General features: G+C 42.2%; 1 protein-coding gene across 6 annotated transcripts in view; it reads left to right on the forward strand.

The window, feature by feature from the left end:
- aopep (aminopeptidase O (putative)) overlaps positions 1-22,107 on the forward strand; it is a 433,713-nt gene that overhangs the window by 265,204 nt on the left and 146,402 nt on the right. The window contains exon 14 of one of the 6 annotated variants that reach the window (XM_072585959.1): positions 13,882-14,224. The exons of the other annotated variants lie outside the window; for them this stretch is intronic. Coding sequence (XP_072442060.1) covers positions 13,882-14,001 — 120 coding nt within the window. The 3' untranslated portion in view covers positions 14,002-14,224. Of the gene's footprint in view, positions 1-13,881; positions 14,225-22,107 lie in introns of those variants that run through there. 6 annotated transcript variants of the gene reach the window in all.

Here is a 22,107-nt window from a genome sequence, read left to right on the forward strand (position 1 = left end):
AACACAGTGAAGGACACAAAGTGCACGGATCTTTATTCAATTTCCACCACCAGGAAGATATGAAAAACACCTGAGTGGCCAGTGACCAGCACTGCCCTTTGCATCAAAGGGCAATGCTGTGTGATCAAAACAGTGGAGGGGAGGGTAGGGACTAAATCAAAATAGAGTTGGAGGAATATTCCTGTTTTTTTTTTAATGCTGCATGAAGTCTCCTGGTTATATTTTTTTTCACTTTTTTTCTCTTACCCCACACTATCGCCTCACTGCAGTAGTGCTTATTTTTTCCCCAGCACCCATGGTGTGTGTGTGCAGGTGTGAGACACAGTGAAAGACACAAAGTGCACAAAACTTTATTCAATTTCCACCACCAGGAAAGATAGGAAAAACACCCGAGTGGCCAGTGACAAGCACTGCCCTCCAAACCACAGGGCAATGCTGTGTGATCAAAACAGTGAAGGGGAGGGTAGGGACTAAATCAAAATAGAGTTGGAGGAATATTCCTGTTCTTTTTTTTTCTTTTTTTCTTTTTTTTTACAAGTCTATGTCAGTCCCCTGAACTGAGGAGATTCTAAATCCTCTATTTATTTATTTATTTTTTCTTTTTTTTGAGACACAGTGAAAAGACACAAAGTGCACGAATCTTTATTCAATTTCCACCACCAGGAAGATATGAAAAACACCCGAGTGGCCAGTGACAAGCACTGCCCTTCTAATCCTCTATTTATTTATTTATTTTTTTCGTTTTCTTTTTTTTATCTTTTTTGTTTTTTTCTTTTTTTTTCTTTCCAAGCACTCATTTTGCTTTTATTTTTTTTTCTTAAATTTAACCCCCACACTACCGCCTAACTGCGGTAGTGCTTATTTTTTCCCCAGCACCCATGGTGTGTGTGTGCAGGTGTGAGACACAGTGAAAGACACAAAGTGTACGAATCTTTATTCAATTTCCACCACCAGGAAGACAGGAAAAACACCCAAGTGGCCAGTGACAAGCACTGCCCTTCAAACCACAGGGCAATGCTGTGTGATCAAAACAGTGAAGGGGAGGGTAGGGACTAAATCAAAATAGAGTTGGAGGAATATTCCTGTTCTTTTTTTTTTGTGTGAGACACAGTGAAGGACACAAAGTGCACGAATCTTTATTCAATTTCCACCACCAGGAAGATATGAAAAAACACCCGAGTGGCCAGTGACAAGCACTGCCCTTCAAACCACAGGGCAATGCTGTGTGAGCAAAACAGTGAAGGGGAGGGCAGGGACTAAATCAAAATAGAGTTGGAGGGAGAAATGATGCACTCCACTCCCTGCGGCGCCCACCTCTCCCTGAACGACTCCAGGGTGTTGGTGGACACCGCGTGCTCCTTCTCCAAGGACACCCGGGCAATATTCCTGTTCTTTTTTTTTCTTCTTCTTTTTTTTCTCTTTTTTTTTAGTGCTTATTTTTTTCCCCAGCACCCATGGTGTGTGTGTGTGTGCAGATGTGAGACACAGTGAAAGACACAAAGTGCACAAATCTTTATTCAATTTCCACCACCAGGAAGATATGAAAAATAACCGAGTGGCCAGTGACAAGCACTGCCCTTCAAACCAAAGGGCAATGCTGTGTGATCAAAACAGTGGAGGGGAGGGTAGGGACTAAATCAAAATAGAGTTGGACGGGGAAATAATACACTCCACTCCCTGCGGCGCCCACCTCTCCCTGAACGACTCCAGGGTGTTGGTGGACACCGCGTGCTCCTTCTCCAAGGACACCCGGGCAATATTCCTGTTCTTTTTTTTTTCTTTTTTTTCTTTCTTCTTTTTTTTTCCAGGGTGTCAGTGGACACCCGCGTGCTCCTTCTCCAAGGACACCCGGGGACAATTCTGTTTATTTTTTGATTTTTTTCCTTTTTTTTTTGAATCCTCTGGTTATATTTTTTTTATTTATTTATTTATTTTTGTTAATTTAACCCCCACACTACCGCCTAAGTGCGGTAGTGCTTATTTTTATTCCCCAGCACCCATGGTGTGTGTGTGCAGGTGTGAGACACAGTGAGAGACACAAAGTGTACGAATCTTTATTCAATTTCCACCACCAGGAAGATATGAGAAACACCTGAGTGGCCAGTGACAAGCACTGCCCTTCAAACCACAGGGCAATGCTGTGTGAGCAAAACAGTGAAGGGGAGGGTAGGGACTAAATCAAAATAGAGTTGGAGGGAGAAACGATGCACTCCACTCCCTGCGGCGCCCACCTCTCCCTGAACGACTCCAGGGTGTCGGTGGACACCGCGTGCTCCTTCTCCAAGGACACCCGGGCAATATTCCTGTTTTTTTTTTACAAAAACCAGTTAACATTTACAGCTGTACACAACAGCAATTTTACAAGGGAGAGGAGCAGCAAAACCAGGCCCCAAACCCTACCGTTCAACCAGTTTACAGGGAGATGAGGAATCTCCTGTTAATTTTTGTCTTTTTTTCTTAACGATTTGCAAGAATTCTAATGTTAGGGGGAAACTAGCATTTTTTTTAATTTTTTTTTGGCCAGTCACAACTCCAGGGTGTTGGTGGACACCGCGTGCTCCTTCTCCAAGGACACCCGGGCAATATTCCTGTTCTTTTTTTTAGGGAGGCAGGCCCCAAGCAGCAACAGGAACAGTCACAGTCAGTCACAAAATGGTCCAAATCTCAAAAGGCAAAACACCCGAGTGGCCAGTGACAAGCACTGCCCTTCAAATCAAAGGGCAATGCTGTGTGAACAAAACAGTGAAGGGGAGGGTAGGGACTAAATCAAAATAGAGTTGGAGGGGATACTCCTGTTTATTTATTTATTTTTTCCAGGGTGTTGGTGGACACCACGTGCTCCTTCTCCAAGGACACCCAGGCAATATTCCTGTTCTTTTTTTTTAGAGTCAGTCCCTAGACTGAGGCAATTCTGAATCCCCTGTTTTTTTTCTTTTACTTTTTCTTTTTTTTTCTTCTTTTTTTTAGTCACAACTCCAGGGTGTTGGTGGACACCGCGTGCTCCTTCTCCAAGGACACCCGGGCAATATTCCTGTTCTTTTTTTTTTTGTTCACAACTCCAGGGTGTCAGTGGACACCCACGTGCTCCTTCTCCAAGGACACCCAGGCTCTAATCTCATGCCCTGTTTCTATTTTTTTTTTTATTTTTCTACAACTCCAGGGTGCCAGTGGACACCCGCGTGCTCCTTCTCCAAAGACACCCGGGCAATATTCCTGTTCTTTTTTTTTTCTTCTCCAGGGTGTCAGTGGACACCCGCGTGCTCCTTCTCCAAGGACACCCAGGCTCTAATCTCATGCCCTGTTTCTATTTTTTTTTTTATTTTTCTACAACTCCAGGGTGCCAGTGGACACCCGCGTGCTCCTTCTCCAAAGACACCCGGGCAATATTCCTGTTCTTTTTTTTTTTCTTCTCCAGGGTGTCAGTGGACACCCGTGTGCTCCTTCTCCAAGGACACCCAGGCTCTAATCTCATGCCCTGTTTCTATTTTTTTTTTTATTTTTCTACAACTCCAGGGTGCCAGTGGACACCCGCGTGCTCCTTCTCCAAAGACACCCGGGCAATATTCCTGTTCTTCTTTGTCGATCAGGTTTCCCTGATTGGACCAGATTAACAACCCCAATCAGGGAATTCAATCAGGGAACCCCAATCAGAGGTCCACTTGCTGACCTTGTTACAATCACTTCAGTTTTATTAGCTATTTCTGTATTAATACAGTATACTTATTTCATTTGTATTATAGAATCAGAAGGTAAATATTACATTCCTAATCCAGGAGATATATATATAATATATATATAATGTTGCTTCATGCATATGAGTATATGTCAGAAATTCAATTTTAAATGCCATCTGTTGCTGAGTTCTTTTAAAGGGCGTTATCAAACGCATCATTTGTTGGAGAGATGAAAATGAAATCACTAGTTTTTCTTCAAAGTGATTAAGAAAGACACCATTAAATCCTTTAAAGGGCAACTGAAATATTATTTGAAGTAAACAAAAATGCATATCTTTAAGGAGCCAATCAGAATAATGGGGTTAATTTTACATTCTGCTAATATCAAGCTGATCCAGAAACAATTTTCCAGAGTGTTTCCCATTCTGCCCAATAACTAACTTTGTCTGTCTGAATATCCATCTGTGTGTTTGTGTGTGTGTGTGTATGGGTGTATTCTCCTTTATTCATTTATGGGATATGGGCACAGCTAGTTAGGTTACCATTCATTGACCATTGCTAATTGCTAAGTGTTAACAACATTGCTGGGGGTTTGGCCTCACAGGTGGAACAGATGAGGTGAGGATGCCAGATTTCCTTCCGTAAAGGATATTTGTAAATCAGATTGATTTTATACAACAATCAATAGTGCTATAACATGGTCACTACTGAGCCAGCTCTTTATTTCATATTTTTAACTGAATGCAAATTACACTGTCTGCCATGGGTGGGTCTCTAAACCATGTCCCCAGAACATTGGCCTGGGGTTCTAGAATTAGAGGAGATCAGACATTTAATTAGTAATGTCATTGGCCAATAAGTAAGAAGTGTTTACTTGCAATTGGAGTCTAATAACTTGAATAAAAAGTGATTATTGTTTAGTACAGAAAGCTAGTCCATGCTTTCTATCAACGTGGATCTGACTATCAGGTGAACTGGAAAACTTTGCATATTTTATAAGATCCTTCACTTTTGTGATAACTCTGGGAGTAATGGGGCTTGATTTCCAATATGTGACACTGGTGCAATGTTGAGAAATGAAGTCTTTAAAAATAGTAGGAAGTTCTGTGTTTATTGGATCAAAGAAATGTTTAAGCATGATACTTTTCCACAGATATGACAAGCTGAACTTTTGAAAATGCGTGTGTTAACCTGCATTGAATTCTGAGTCCCATTATGAGCAACATTGTAATTTTCCCTCTATCGCAGAATCAGATAGCAGAAAAAGACGCTTAGTTTATTATGTCTTTTATAGCTATTTGAAAGAAATTTCCAATTAGTTCCTCTCATCTGGTCTTTTTCCACATACCTTTGTAATATTTAATAAACTTTTGCATCAGTTCTAAGGTATACAGTTCAGAGCTATGGAATGTGCTGTAGTTGGTATCTGCAGAATGATCAACACTGGTAAGCTATTCTACCTATAATAATGAGTCAGTACAGTTAATATACAGCAGTTAGCTTGGCTGAATAAAATTTACAGCTTGTGGGATGTGGAAAGTCCCAGAAATACCATTTGTCAGAGGTGAATACAAGTGAAACAAGTGCCAAGTTTCAACTCTAATGGTGGCTGGAGTAACTGTTGTGCATCTGTATGACAGACAATTCAGAGAGATGGAGAGAAAGTGACATATAGAGAGAGGGATGGAGAGGAAGTGAGGTATAGAGAGAGGCACGCTGCCTCAGTGGTTAGCACTGCTGCCTCACAGCACCGGGGTCCCAGGTTCGATTCCAGCCTTGGGCTGTGTGGAGTTTGCACGTTCTCCCTGTGTCTGCGTGTGTTTCCTCCGGGTGCTCCAGTTTCCTCCTACAGTCCAAAGATGTGCAGGTTAGGTGAATTGGCCATGCTAAATTACCCATAAGTGCTAGGTGCATTAGTCAGAGGGAGATGGGTCTGGGTGGGTTATTCTTTGGAGGGTCGGTGTGGACTGGTTGGACCAAAGCGCCTGTTTCTGCACTGTAGGGAATCTTATAATCATAAAAACTGACATGTTTAGAAAAGTGGACACACTGCAGCTTAGAGGTGTGCAGGCAGGTAAGGAATGGGTGACTGCCAAGTGATCTAAGTGCACCAGGCTGGTAATGCTGTGGTCCCTGAGACAATCTCATTTACATATCAGTTTTATGCTTTGGATACTGATGAGGATGGTTCATCAGAATGCGGTAAGCGCCATGTCAGTGGCACCATGGGTGACTCAGCTGTATAGGAGGGGAGCTGAAAAAGTTGTACTGGTAGAGGATTAATTTGTTTGAGAAACTGTAAAGACGCTATCTTTTTACTATCATTAATTTTCGATTGTGGGCTAAACTCAAAAGTACTTCTTTATGGCAAAGAATTGAGGGAGGAATTGCTGTACTTCGAAAAAACAATTTATTGATATTTATTTTAAGTTGTGTTTACATTTGTTGAAGCTATGAAGAGGTTATTTGTAGATGGGTTGGCACCAAGACATGTATAAGAACATAAGAACTAGGAGCCAGCAGTAGGCCATCTGGCCTCGAGTATGTTTGGCCATTGAGTAAGATCATGGCTGATCTATTTGTGATTCAGCTCAACATAACCATCAGGTCACCTTAACCTTTAATTCCTTTACTGTTCAAAAATCTATCTATCTTTGCCTTAAGAACATTCAATGAGGTAATGTCAACTGCTTCACTCGGCAGGGAATTCCACAGATTCACAACCCTTTACATGAAGAGGTTCCTCCTCGATTCAGTCTTAAAGTCTGCTTTCCTTTATTTTGAGGCTATGCCCACTTCACCTGCCATGGAAACAACCTCCATGCTTCTACCTTATCTAATCCATTCATAATTTTATATGTTTCTATAAGAAACCCCCCTCATTCTTCTAAGTTCCAATGAGTATAGTCCTGGTCTACTCAGTCTCTCCTCAAAAGCCAACCCCCTTAACTCTGGAGTCAACCTGGTAAACTTCTTCTGCACTCCCTGCAGTGCCAATACATCGTTTTGCAAATAAGGAGACCAAAACTGTACACAGTACTACAGGTGTGGCCTCACTAGCACCCTACACAGATGCAGCGTAATCTCCCTGTTTTTAAAACTCCCATCCCTCTAGCAATGAAGGACAATATTTCATTTGCCTTCTTAATTACCTGCTGCACTTGAAAACCAACCTTTTGTGATTCATGCACAAGGACACCCAGGTCCCTCTTCACAGCAGTATGCTTAAATTTTTCACCATTTAAATAATAGTCCATTTTGCTGTTGTTCCTACCAAAATGGATGACTCACGTTTACTGACATCTGCAAGACCCTGGCCCACTCACTTAACTATCTATATCCCTCTGCAGACACTCCATGATTTCTGCACACTTTGCTCTACCACTCATTTTATTGTCGTCTGCGACCTTTGACACATTGAGTCTCCAACTGTAAACCATCTATGTGATTTGTAAACAATTGTGGTCCCAACACTGATCACTAAAGCACACCACTAACCATTGACTGCCAACTAGGAAAGTACTCATTTATCCCCAGTCTTTGCTTTCTTTTAGTTAGCCAATCTTCTATCCATGCTAATATATTACCCATAGCACCGTTATCTTATGCAGCAGGCTTTTGTGTGCCACCTTGTCAAATGTCTTCTGGAAATCCAGATACACCACATCCACCAGTTCTCTGTTGTCCCCACATTCATAATATCCTCAAAGAATTCCAGTAAATTAGTTAAACATGACCTGCCTTTCACAAACCCATGCTGCATCTGCCTGATGGGACAATTTCTATCCAGATGTCTTGCTATCTCTTCTTTGAGTATAGATTCAAGCATTTGCCCAACTACAGAAGTTAAGCTAATGGGCCTATAGTTACCCTTTTGTCTAACTCCTTTTTTTTTAAACATTGGCAAATAGAAAATGTAATGCCGATCTGCTGGAACCACCCCAGAATCCAGTGATTTTTGGTAACTTACCACAAATGTATTTGTTGTTTCCTCTGCCTTCTCTTTAGCACCGTAGGATGCATTCTATCAGGACCAGGATACTTGTCTACCCTTAGCCCCATTAGCTTGCCCAACACTATCTCTTTAATGATGATGATTGTTTCTAGATTCTCACCTGCCATAATCACCTCCTCATCAATTATTGGCATGTTATTTGTGTCTTTCACTGTGAAGACCCACACAAAGTACTTGTTTGACCCCTTGGCCATATCCTCATTTCCTATTATTAAATCCCTCTTCTCATCCTATAAAGGACCAGTGTTTACTTTAGCCATTTTTTTTTGTTTTATATATTTTGTAGAGGCTTTCCTATCTGTTTTTATATTCTGAGCTAGTGAGCATGATTGATATAGGCAGAAGCCTTTGGACCACTGCAAGGGGCAAATGGTGTGTCTTTCTCTCCAGTAAGATATCTAAGGCCTGAAGAAAGTAAATTTATTTTACATCACCAGTTGCTACAAGCTGTGGCTTTTTACCAATAATTTAGAGACTTTCAGTTAATGTGCCAATTGCCTGCGCCTCCTGTGAAGAATTGAAAAGAAATTGGAGAAAGCATTTGAAGAATATAAAATCTTAGCAAGCAAAATCTTTGTGAACTCTGTGGACTCCTTCCCTATTTTCTCCCTTCCACTCATAAGACCAATGTTTGTTCATCTGGCTGTGTATAGTGAAGATTTATAAGTGGGTAAGAGCACTAGCAATTATACAGAGGATAGTACACTATTAGGTTAGACACCGGTTGAACACTAGAAGCTAAACAGCACTTTTAATCACAAACTTTACTCAGGCCTACTACCGATGGGTTCTCTGCATTGTCACCACCCAACCCTGCTAGCTAGGCTGGAAAATTTGGGATCCTGAAACTTTAAGCTCACCCCTGCGAAAACTGTGATTTTGAAGTGCAGCTGACTGTTCCCGCTTGTCAAATCCATTGCCTCGATGAAGATTTTAGATAGTGTAGGCCTTCAGTCTGGGTTGAGTCTGCTGATGCGGTAGGACGCATAGTGAATTTATCAGGAGAGAACTTGGTGTTTCTTTCTTTTGTGGTGGATTTGTGGGCTGGTTTTCACCTCAGCATGTATCTGAGGTTCAATGGTGTCAGTCAGGTCGGTGGTTTTCAGAATTGGTTAATTTTTAGGTCTGCTAGTTGTGGTTAAAAGCAAATTACTGCAGATGCTGGAATCTGAAACCAAAAGAGAACTGCTGGAAAATCTCAGCAGATCTAGCGGCATCTGTAAGGAGAGAAAAGAGCTGACGTTTAGAGTCTAATGGACCCTTGGTCAAAGCTTTGATAAAGGGTCAGTTAGACTCGAAATGTCAGCTCTTTTCTCTCCTTACAGATGCTGCCAGACATGCTGAGATTTTCCAGCATTTTCTCTTTTGGTGCTAGCGGTGGTTGATTGCTGTTGGCTCCCCTGGTGTGTTTGGATGTTGCAGAATTGCTGTCGGGCTCCCCCTTCTAGATAGAGCTCTTGGAAATAGCCACTGGGATTAGCTGTTGAAATTCTTCTTTTGGGGATCGCTGTTTGGAATGCTGCCTGTGGAACAGCTACCGGGGGATTACTCTCCGGAAGAGATCTGTTTGGAATCCCTCTTCTGGAGATAGCTGTGAGGATAGCTCTTTCAGATGAGATTGGGGTTGTGCAATTATACTAATTGTGGACCTCTTATCTTCGTGCCAAATCTGTGCTTGCCATTGTGTTACTGGTGAAGTCATTGGTTTCCTGGTAGTTAACGAGCATTTGTAAATATATTTTGATTGAGGTTGAATGCCCGATATCTGGTATCTGTTTCGATTCCATAATGTCTGGGTTGAGTAACCTGAAGTGTAAACGTTAGGTACACTCTAGGATGTTAGGTCTGGTTGACTCTTCTCTTTAGAGTGAAGTGTAAATTGGATTTTTGGGCTGAGCAATGATCTCAGGCCAAAATTATTCTGGCTCTATATGTATTTGTTGCAGCCTGAGCTCAGGCTTTTGTCCAGTATTTTAGATGTTAGAAAAAGTGCAGGGTCTTGGTCCAGTATTGTAGAAAATGGGAATGTTTGCTCAATCCTACACTGATTTGGCCTACTTGTGACTCCAGATCCATAGCAGTGCAGTTAACTCTCTATGCTGGATTATAAATGCTGCCTAGCCAGCAATTCCATGGACAAATAAGGAAAAATCAGAACATCCCCACTTCTGACCTTACAATAGGGGGAAGGTTATCAATGAAACAGTTGAAGATGGTGGAACCTAGAATACTATTCTGAGGAGTTCCTGCAGAAATGACCTGGAGGCGAGATGATTTAGCTTCAGCAAACATGATTGTCTTCATCTGGGCCAGGCATGAAAGCAATCAGCACATTGTCCCTGAGGAAAGGAAAGCTGTTCTTGACTAGTCAGGCATACATGTAAAGATGAGATTACTTACAGTGTGGAAACAGGCCCTTCGACCCAACAAGTCCCCACCGACCTGCCGAAGCGCAACCCACCCAGACCCATTCCCCTACGTTTATCCCTTCACCTAACACAACAGGCAATTTAACATGGCCAGTTCACCTAACCTGCACATTTTTGGGCTGTGGGAGGAAACCAGAGCACCCAAAGGAAACCCACGTAGACCCGGGGAGAATGTGCAAACTCCACACAGTCAGTCGTCTGAGGCAGGAATTGAACCTGGGTCTCTGGCGCTGTGAGGCAGCAGTGCTAACCACTGTGCCACCGTGTCGTTCATACTCATAACAATGTGGTTGACTTTTAACTATCATCAGAAAGCCACTCAGTTGTAACAACTTCTAGGAATGTTCCAAAAACAAAATAGAGCTGGGTGAACCACCTGGCTTTGATCTCTGCACCGAAAACAATAATTGCACAACCCAGAAAAGCCCTCATTACTGTTTTGCCTTACTGGGGTGGTAGGCTGGAAATCAAGTCCCATTATTATTAGAGTTGTCAGAAAAATTTTACAGAACGACACAAAATTACCCAATTTCCTGATTTTAATGCCTAGGTTAACAGCACAGGCTAGGTTTCTTTAGCTAGCAAGAATTATTAGTCACTGCAAGTAAATAGACTGTAGCTGCAGGAAACTGATTATGAGCCATCGACATATAACTATGTTAGTTAGAATTCTAACACATTTAGAAACTCACCTTTACACATATATGCTAAGACACAAACAGGAAAAAGAAATGTGTGGGTGTTATGCACAGAAGGGAAAGGAGGAAACAGTTCAGTGGTCTCTGTTCACAAGATCTGCTGTAATGGTTTATATACTGATTAGAATTCTGTTTCGTGGTCTTCCTTACCTAGATACTTTTATTTGTTTGCAGGAGGAGTAGGGTGACTGGTTTGCACTTATAAAAGATCCTTGCTTTATTAATTAAAAATTAGAGCCTACAGTGACTGAGGAAGGAAAAATTAGTTTTTTTTTTCCCAGGCTTAAAGTGTCTTTTACAAAAGAGAGCAAAGTGCTCCTGAGCTGGTGGATATCTCCTGGCTTCTCCCCTACTTTGCTTATAACCTCATTCTGTCAGCACCTGAAAACTAATCATTGGTAGGTACAAGGTCTTTGTCATCAGTAACTAGTTACTGGACCACAGACCAATCTTATTAGTTGAATCTTCATTTGTGCACACCCTTCGCTCCAGCTTGTGTGCATCTTCTCTTCCTATTGCTTAAACCCACAGCTGTGTGAACAGTACATGCAATGAGTGTCAGGTTACCTAATTTAAAACAAAATGCAGTAATCATTCATTACTAATTGCAATCCAAAATCAAAAATGGCACAGGCTTTACATTGTCGTTGTCTGGGGCTAGTGCTGTAATTTGGCAAGCTATCTGTCAGGCTAGTAGATCTATAGCTTAACATAGTTATACTCCTGGAATCATACAATACTGTCACCATCCACCTGCAGGCAGATGTAGCAGAAGTGGCAGCACTTTAGTAGACAGTTAGGTGGAAGTTGGCCTGAGAGTTTTTAACACTGATTCCAAACCCCGCAAAGTCTCATGGCATCAAATCAACACAGGCAAAGAAACTTCCTGCTCATTATTGTGTACCTCATTCCCATAACTGATGAATCTGTACTTCACCATGTTGAACACTGGTTAGAGGAATCACTGAAGTGACAAGTGCATAGAATAAACCCTGGGTGGAGACTTCAATGTCCCTCAACAAGAGTGACTCACCAACACTACTACTGAGCTGTTTGAGTTGTAAAGAACATAGCTTCTAGATGGGACCTGTGGCTGTTAGTGAGGGAATGGGTAAAAGGGAAAAAAAATCGAGCTTCTGCAGTAATTTGCTCCTGCATTGTGTTTTATCCCTTCCCGTAGCCAGTCTTGCTCACATGCCCACTTGTCTATCCTCCCCCACCTCCAAACGGACCCCACCACCAGGTTTATATTTCCCTTCCCTCCCCTATCAGCGTTCTGAAAAGACCACTCCCTCCCTGACTCCCTCGTCAGGTCCATACCCCCCACCAACCCAACCTCCACTCCCGGCACCTTCCCCTGCAACCGCAAGAAATGCAAAACTTCCGCCCACACCTCCCCCCTTACTTCCCTCCAAGGCCCCAAGGGATACTTCCATATCCGCCACAAATTCACCTGCACCTCCACACACATCATCTATTGCAGCTGCTGCACCCGATGTGGCCTCCTCTATATTGGGGAGACAGGCCGCCTACTTGCGGAACATTTCAGAGAACACCTCTGGGACACCCGGACCAACCAACCCAACCACCCCGTGGCTCAACACTTCAACTCCCCCTCCCACTCCACCAAGGATATGCAGGTCCTTGGACTCCTCCATCGCCAGACCATAGCAACACGACGGTTGGAGGAAGAGCGCCTCATCTTCCGCCTAGGAACCCTCCATCCACAAGGGATGAACTCCGATTTCTCCAGTTTAATCATTTCCCCTCCCCCCACCTTGTCTCAGTCAAATCCCTCGAATTTAGCACCGCCTTCCTAACCTGCAATCTTCTTCCTGACCTCTCCGCCCCCACCCCACTCCGACCTATCACCCTCACCTTGACCTCCTTTCACCTATCGCATTTCCAATGCCCCTTCCCCCAAGTCCCTCCTCCCTACCTTTTATCTTAGCCTGCTGGACACACTTTCCTCATTCCTGAAGAAGAGAGCTTATGCCCGAAACTTCGATTCTCCTGTTCCTTGGATGCTGCCTGACCTGCTGCGCTTTTCCAGCAACACATTTTCAGCTATAATTTGCTATTGTCATTTCTGGTGTCTAGATTGATGCCAGCTGGTCCATTTGGTTTCATTCCTTTGTTTAGACTTTGTTGTGTTTTGATCAGTAAATTACTGGCTTGGCCATTTCTGAGAGTAATGAAGTGACAACAACATTGCTGTTGGTCTTCAATTACCTGTAGACCAGACCAACCAAGGATGGCAGATTTCCTTCCTAAGAGGTCATTAGCGAGCCAGATGTTTCTTTATAGAAATAGACAATATGTTATCATTACTCTAGCTTTTTACTTTCATATTTTTATTTAATTCCAGACTTTCATTGAATTCAAATTTCACCATCTTCCTTGGTAGGTTTTGTACTCCATTTTCAGAACATTAGCTTGGTGCTCAGGTTCACTCGTATCATTACAATTAATCCACCACATCTCACCTCCCCTTCCCTCACCATTCATCAGCGATTTACGTTCAGAATCATGATGGCTTTCTGTAGTAGTGTAAAGCCTTCGTGAAACATTCTTCTGTGGAAGGCAGGATCTCCTTGCCATAGAGAGTGCCTATCATACTGATCCTGCAATATCAGGAACCTTTATGAGGAGAAATTGAGGAAACAGCACCTCTATTCCCAAGAGTTTCAAAGAATGAAGTGTGATGTCATTGAAACTTAGACAATTCATAAAGGGCTCAACGGGATGTAAATATGCATAGATGGATAGGGCATGATACATAATATATATAAAACCCTTATACTTACCATTTCCCTGGCTGGTGAGTTTAGATGCAAAAGACAGAAACCCAGGAAAAGGGCATACCATTGAAGATGGAGATGAGGAGGAACATCTTCAGTCGGAGGATGGTGAATCTTTGAATTCTCAACATCAGAGAAGCTGAAGAACGGGGATAAAGATAGTGTTGTAAAATTGCTTTGAGATAACAGAACAGACATAATCTAAATGAATGGGTGGGCAGGCTCAGTGGGCTAAGTGAACTAATCTTGTTCCTTATTTTCAAGGTGTTTAGAGCCAGTAGATGTTTAGAGCACAATTGGAAGTTGCTTCGTTGGTTATACTTGTGCCATCTTTGTGCTGGAGCAATTCAAAACCAGCACCACTGTCCTGCGTTCGCCACCTGAGAAGGTATCCAGAAGATGGCTAATACCAGAAATATCGACTTCTCCACCTCCTGATGCTGCATGGCTTGCTGTGTTCTTCCAGCCTCCTGCTTGTCTCCCTTGGATTCCAGCACTTGCAGTTTTTTGTCTCTTCTCCACCTTGTATCTTCCTCTGCTTGAAATACTTTAACAACATTCTCTTCAAAGATGGAATAATCTTTGCCATAGTGACAAGAAAGCTACGTGCTGTATTATTCAGTGCTGTCTTAATTAAACTTGAATTGTAGATATGTGTAGAATCCCAATTTGTTTATGGGCATTTCTACTTGAACAAGTGTAAGTTTCTGTTTCTTCATATTATTGCCATCCCCTTTTCAGAGCTTGTTTTAATAGTATGTTTTTTGTTTAGCACAGTTGGTAAATTAGGGATTATTGCTGAATAAAACTACCTGCATTTTCATTTTAATGCGGTTACTGCACATGCTCAGTTGAAAATAAGGTGCAACTTTGCACACCACCTCTCTCAACTATTATACTTGCTACTTCCACTTGCTGACCACCACCTCACTGTTGTTCTCAACTGTCTGGCTCATCCCTGTTCTTCTCCTTGCTTACCTCCCCTGAACTACCTCCTCTCTTTCCTCTTCTAATCCTTCCACTCATTACTTCCCTCCTCCATCCTCCCATTTGGCATGTCTCCTAACACTCCTCCTTCCTCCCTCTCACTGCTGCTTTCCTGATCTTTCTGTTTCCCTATCGCAAATACTTGCTGCTTCTCACACCATTCCTGTCTGCTAAGCCTTTTTTAACAAGTAGTGATTCATGAAAAGGGCAGTGAAAGGGATGGAGTGAGTATGATATGTGGAAAGCAACATGCATGAAGATCATGAAAGGAAACAGTAAACAAGAGAGTCAAGGGTCATGGTAGCAGAATAAACAGAGGAGGTGATGAGCAAAAGAGTTGAGGTAGGTTGCAAGTGGCTGGGTTGTGAGAAGAGATGGGCAAGTGGTAAATCAAAAATATTTATAACTTTTGAAGAGGTATTAAGGGCATTTTTGTGCCACTGTGTGTCAAGACAACCAATAGGCTTTTCAAGTTAGAATTATAGATCATGAATGTAACCCAATCATAATATTTTCTTATGGGAAAGTGAATTTTGTTAAGCACATTTTCATTTAGCACACTTCATTTAGCAATAGGTAAGAAGTGCTCAATGAAGGGTAGTTGTTTACCAGTTGGAGAGACGTAGCCAGTGAAGTACTGAATTATGTTCATTAGGTTAGGAGGCAATCAGTAATGATCAATTGATGTAAAAAATGTGATGTTTTGTTGAATTCTCTATTCTTGCATTATGCTCTAGATACTTCCCCATAAACAACCATAAAATAAATGGGGAGTAATTTTAAACTATTCTTGCAGCGAGCAATTGAATCTATTGAATATATCATGGTTTAAGAGCAATTCAATTGATTACTGAATGAGAAATAGTGCATCACCAAAAACACGCTGAAAGGTGGGGAAGAGGAAATAGAATACAGTTATCTTAAATGTTGTTGCATGGAGGAATTTTAATATTAATTGTTGAGCCACATCCTTAAGAGACCAGCTTCAGGTCGGTCTTTGAGTGCAGGTTCGTTTTTTTATATTCATTTGTGGGACTTGTGCATTGCTGGCTGGCCAGCATTGATAGCCCATTCCTATTTGTCCTTGAGAAGGTGCTGGTGAGCTGCCTTCTTGAATCGCTGCAGTCCACTTGCTGTGGGTTGACCCACAATGCCAGTAGGGAGGGAATTCCAGGATTTTGACCCAACAACTGTGAAGGAATGGTGGTATATTTCCAAGTCAGGGTGATGAGTGGCTTGAAGGGGAAGTTGCAGGTGGTGTTCCCAAGTACCTGCTGCCCTTGTCATCCTAGATGGAAGTGGTCGTGGGTTTGGAAGGTGCTGTCTAAGGATCTTTGGTGAATTTCTGCTGTGCATCTTGTAGATAGTACACACTGCTGCTACTGAGCACCGGTGGTGGAGGAATTGAATGTTTGTACTTGTGGTGCCAATCAAGCAGGTTGCTTTGTCCTGAATGGTGTCAAGTTTTTTGAGTGTTGTTGGAGCTGCATCCAGGCAAGTGGGAAGTATTCCACCACACTCTTGACTTGTGCCTTGTAGATGGTGGATAGATTTTGGGTTGTCAGGAGGTGAGTTACTCGCTGCAATATCCCTAGTCTCTGACCTGCTCCTTGTAGTCACTGTGTTTATGTGGTGAGTGCAGTTGAGTTTCTGGTCAATGGAACCCCAAGGATGTTGACAGTGGGGGATTCAGTGATGGTCAACCCCTTGAATGTCAAAGAGTGTCTTTTATCGATGGTCATTGTTTGGCATTTGTGTGGCGCCAGTGTTACTTGTCACTTGTCGGCCCAAGCCTGGATATTGTCCAGATCTTGTTGCGTTTGAGCACGGACTGCTTCAGTATCTGAGGAGTTGTGAATGGTGCTGAACATTGTGCAAACATCGGTGAAAATCCCCAATTCTGACCTTATGTCAGAGGGAAGGTCATTGATGAAGCAGCTGAAGATTGTTGGGCCTAGGACACTACCCTGAGGGACTCCTGTAGAGATGTCCTGGAGCGATAACTGACCCTCCACAACCACAACAATCTTGCGTTGTGCCAGGTATGACTCTAACCACCAGAATGATTGCCTCCGATACCCATTGATTGCAGTTTTGCCAGTTTTTTTCAGTTTTTGCATATTCTCAACAGTATTACTGAATGATGTCAGGTTTTGTGGTTATTGTTTTACCACTGCTAATCTGCAATTTACATTTACGTTGAAAGACCTTTAGGTTGATGGTATGGGAAATATATCGCTCAATTGTGTAATTTGCATGTTAATTATTTTTTTACATAGGAAGAATGTTTGTTTTTATTTATGGGTAATTTTGTAGCTTTCCTCTTTTTCACCCACTTTCTCATCAAGGTGATGAGTATTTAATGTGGCTTGTCTTTATGAATGTTTCAGTCAAGTGAAAGTTGATGGTAATTGTTGGAAAGCTTTGCAAGCAATGGCCATTCCAGGCACATTCGAACTCAGTGCCTTGATTACTATTTATTTTGGGTGGACCAGTTTAATGATCAAAGTGGGAACAGCAACCAATTTTATATTCCATAGTTTAGTTTATATTGTTGTAGCAGTGATATTACTGAGGATGGAACATGGCATCTTCCTGGCCACCCTATTGACTAGATAAAAATATCATGGAAATAACACATTTTTAAATGGATTTTTTGCATTGAAAATATGTACATGTTCAGCATGATTTATTTCGAGCAGCTGCAAATAGCAATTCTTGCCAATAACTTGTTGAAAACAGTGCCAACACCTGTCTCCTAGAAGCTTAATGGTGATTAGAATTTGTAGTTGACAGCTGGATGTGCCCAGCATTCTTTTAAACAGTAATTAGAAGGGTTTTGAAGTTTGTGCAGCAGTGATTTATTTCCAGAGTTCTTTTTAAATGAATGCATGAGATTTCTTACTACACAATGGAACAAAGGCCCCTGGGATACTATAATGTACAGCATTACTGACTTCATTTGCATCTTATACTTTGCTACTTGTGACTGCATGATTTGAGTTGGTTCTCAAGTTTTGAGTGTGCAAATTGGAATTATGACATATGCATATCATTTGTGTAAGGTTTAGTGACGAAAGTGTTGCAAGTTGCAGACTTTTCATTCATCACTTCAGTTGAACTTAGATTTTCATCTCTCTCTTACTGAGTAATGGTATCAGGTATGCTGTGATTAACTGTTAGTGCATAAAACACATGTAGGTGGGATCATTTTATTTAGTCCTCATAATTTGTAGCAGTATTGAGACTCAGCTGTGCAGTGATTAGAACAAGGTTAGCCAATTGGACCTCATGTAATATCAGTTCCTTGATTGGTGCTGTTAATCTGGTCTAATCAGGGAACCTTGGTTGATTGATATAAACAAGAGTGTACATTTGCCTTCTGTTTTTCTTCTTTAATATTGTGTCATTTGGCTTTCTTTTTCCTTTATTGAGCTGTGTTCAGCTGCACAAGCAGCCGCCACCACCACTGCGGTTGCAGCCTGGGCCTGCTTCCACTGCTGCTGCCTGGACTTGCCTTACAAAAATATAAATAGGGGTGTCAGAGATTCTGTTCACTCTGAGAGCTGGCTTGAGAGGAAGCTGGATTGGTGTCAAGGACTCCCCACTTGTAAATAAAGGGTGATTGGATACCAGGCTCTGTGGAGTTGTTTCAGGCTGTAGGTTGAAACAACTCATTGCCTTAGGTTAATCTTGAATTGAAATTTTGCTATATAAAGCTACGAAGTTTGCATTTTCTGCACAAGCCCACTGCTCCAACCACCATTTTGATATTAATCCAATGTTTTTAAAAAGTTTCAATAATGCATATTAAGATTTACATTCTGTCATTACTCCTTTGTCAGTTAGTATCCTTCATTGTCTTAGGGGACTAATAGTGCAAGAGTGCAAGGAAAGCTGTGAAATCAAAACATTAAAATTATACACAACCATGATTTATATTTCTTGATTGCTAACAGAGATTATATTCTGAACTGTAGACATTTCAAATAAATATTAGACCTAAAGGAAAAGATAATAGGATGTGTTACTTCAGAGTTGCTTAATGAAATGAGTTTTGAAGGTTGGAGAGGAAACTTGAGGCACAGCACCAGGGGTGAGCTAAATTGAGTGAATGAATACCAGATAGGAATCAAGCTTATATGCTGTGAACCTGTAACACTACGCAGTGAGGAATGGAATTTGAATTTAAATTCCAAACACGGCAACTAGAGTAGCCATTCAACTCTTTGAGGATGCTTTGCTACTAAATTAGATCATAGTTCATATGCACCCAACTTCATATATCCATCCTTGCCACATTTCCCTCCCAAAAAAACCTATCAGTTACAATTTTGCACTTTTAAGATTATTTAGTTTCACAATTTCTTGAGGAAGAAAATGCCATGCTTGTATTACGTTTGTGTGGAGGACTGGTTCCTGACATCAACTCTGAATTGACTAGCTCTAATTTTTACAATGTTGTGTCCTAGACTCTGCTAATAAGAAACCATTTTTCCCTACCTGATCAACTCTATTGATCATGTCAATAATATCCTATCTTAATCTTTCATACTCTAGGGAATCTGTGCCACATAGTATATTCACTTAATAGTTTTAGTCTCTGTGTAATTCTGATGAATCGTGTTACATCGATATAATTTGTGAGGACAGTGGTGATGAGTGGGTCTGATAAGTACAGTGTAGGATGCAACCACCAGATATTTGCATAAACTAAAACCTGCAGAAGGAGGATGGGAGCCTGGCTGAAAGAATTGAGTTATGTGAATTGCAGGTGATAGTGGCATGGATGATGATTTTAAGCAACAGATTGAGAGAGGTAGGGCAAAGTAGGTAGCTTTCGTAACAGAGAGACTGTGAGACCAGAAAGTCAATTCACAGTTAAATACAGTGCAGAACTTGTAACCAGCCCGGTTCATCCAGCATGTGTGAACCCATTAAGCTTCGAAACACAGATCATTACAATTCTGATCTAAATATGCTGGTAATACTAAAGTAAACACAATTTTGTAATTGTTTACTGTGGAGAAGATATCGAATGTGGGGAAATAGATAGTGACATCTCAAAAATGTTCATATTACAGAGCTAGTGGTGCTGGACATCTTAAAATGCATAAAGATGGACACATCCTTGGGTTCTGGATTAGTGGTGCTGAACAGCAGTTCAGGCAGCATCCGAGGAGCAGTAAAATCGACGTTTCGGGCAAAAGCCCTTCATCAGGAATAAAGGCAGAGATACTGAAGGGTGGAGAGATAATCTAGAGGAGGGTAGGGGTGGGGAGAAAGTAGCATAGAGTACAATAGGTGAGTGGGGGAGGGGATGAAGGTGATAGGTCAGGGAGGAGGGTGGAGTGGATAGGTGGGAAAGAAGATAGGCAGGTAGGACAAGTCATGGGGACAGTGCTGAGCTGGAAGTTTGGAACTAGGGTGAGGTGGGAGAAGGGGAAATGAGGAAACTGTTGAAGTCCACATTGATACCCTGGGGTTGAAGTGTTCCGAGGCGGAAGATGAGGCGTTCTTCCTCCAGGCATCTGGTGGTGAGGGAGCGGCGGTGAAGGAGGACCAGGACCTGCATGTCATCGGCAGAGTGGGAGGAGGAGTTGAAATGTTGGGCCACAGGGCGGTGTGGTTGATTGATGCGGGTGCCCCAGAGATGTTCCCTAAAGCACTCTGCTAGGAGGCGTCCAGTCTCCCCAATGTAGAGGAGACCGCATCGGGAGCAATGGATACAATAAATGATATTGGTGGATGTGCAGGTAAAACTTTGATGGATGTGGAAGGCTCCTTTAGGGCCTTGGGTGGAGATGAAGGAGGTAGTGTGGGCGCAGGTTTTGCAATTCCTGCGGTGGCAGTATCCTTGGGTTCTGATCAGGTATACCCTAGAACCCTTGGAAAACTAGAGAAGTGGTTGCTGGGTCCCTTGCTGAGATATTTGTATCATAAATAGCCACAGATGAGGTGCTGGAAAACTGGAAGTTGGTTAATGTGGTACTACTATTTACGAAAGGTGGTAAGGAAAAGTCAAGGAGCTATAGACTGGTAAGCCTGATGTCAGTGGTGGGCACATTGTTGGAAGGAATCCTGAGGGACAGGATTGCATGTATTTGGAAAGGCAGGAACTGATTAGGGATAGTCAACGTGGCTTTCTGCATGGGAAATTGTGTCTCTGTAACTTGATTGAGTTTTTTGAAGTAGTAACAAAGAGGATTGATGAAGGCAGAGTGGTAGACATGATCTGTATGGTTTTCAGTAAGGCATTTGACAAAGTTCCTCATGTTAGACTGGTTAGCAAGGTCAGATCACATGGATACAGGGAGAACTGGCCATCTGGATACAGAACTGGCTAGAAGACAGAGGGTGGTGGTGGTAGGTTGCTTTACCTGTGGTGTAGCACAAGATTGGTGCTGGGCCCACTGCTTTTTGTCATTAAATGATTTCGATGCGAATATGGGAGGTATAGTTAGTAAGTCTGCAGATGACACAAATTGGAGGTGTAGTGGACAGCTAAGAAGGTTACCTCAGTGCACAATGGGATCTTGATCAGATGGGACATTAGGCCGAGGAGTGGCAGATAGAGTTTAATTTAGATAAATGTGAGGTGCTGCAAATCCAGGCAGGACTTATAAATTTAATGGTATGGTCCTGGGGAGTGTTGCTGAACAAAGAGACCTTGGAGTCCAGGTTCATAGCTCATTGAGAGTGAAGTCATAGGTAGATAGGATCGTGAAGAAGGCGCTTGGTGTGCTTACCTTTTATTGATTAGTGCATTGAGTATGGGAGTTGGGAGATCATTTTGTGGCTGTACAAAACATTGGTTAGGCCACCTTTGGAACACTGTGTGCAATTTTGGTCTCCCTGCTATCGGAAGGATATTGTGAAACCTCGAAGGGTTCAGAAAAGATTTACTTTGTTGCCAGGGTTGTAGGGTTTGAGCTATAGGAAGAGGCTGAATAGGCTGGGGTTGTTTTCCCTGGAGGGTCGGAGTCTGAGGGTTGACTTTATAGAGGTTTATAAAATCATGAGGGGCAGGCATAGGTTAATTGACCAGGTCTTTTCCCAAGGGTGGGGGAATCATTAACTAGAGGGCAGAGATTTAAGGTGAGAGGGGACATATTTAAAAGGGAGCTATGGGGGAAGACTTTCACGCAGAGGGTAGTACGTGTATGGAATGAGCTACCAGAGGAAGTGGTGAAGGCTGGTACAACTACAACAAGTAAAAGGCATCTGGATGGGTACATGAAGAGGAAGGGTTTAGAGGGATGTGGATGAAATGCTGGCAAAAGGCAGATTAATTTCGGATATCTAGTTGGCATGGATCAGTTGGACCAAATGGTCTGTTTCCAAGCTGTATATCTCTATGACTCTATCTCAGTGGCAGGGCACTACAGTAGAGGTCCACAGGCTAGTGTTAAAGCCCCACTTACCTCTAGCTGCTTCATCAATGTGTTTCCCTTCATCATAACATCGAGAAATACAGATGTTTGGTGGTGATTACACAGTGTT

The sequence above is a fragment of the Chiloscyllium punctatum genome, chromosome 2 (genome assembly GCF_047496795.1).
Source record: "Chiloscyllium punctatum isolate Juve2018m chromosome 2, sChiPun1.3, whole genome shotgun sequence".
In the NCBI taxonomy this organism is placed as follows: domain Eukaryota; kingdom Metazoa; phylum Chordata; class Chondrichthyes; order Orectolobiformes; family Hemiscylliidae; genus Chiloscyllium; species Chiloscyllium punctatum.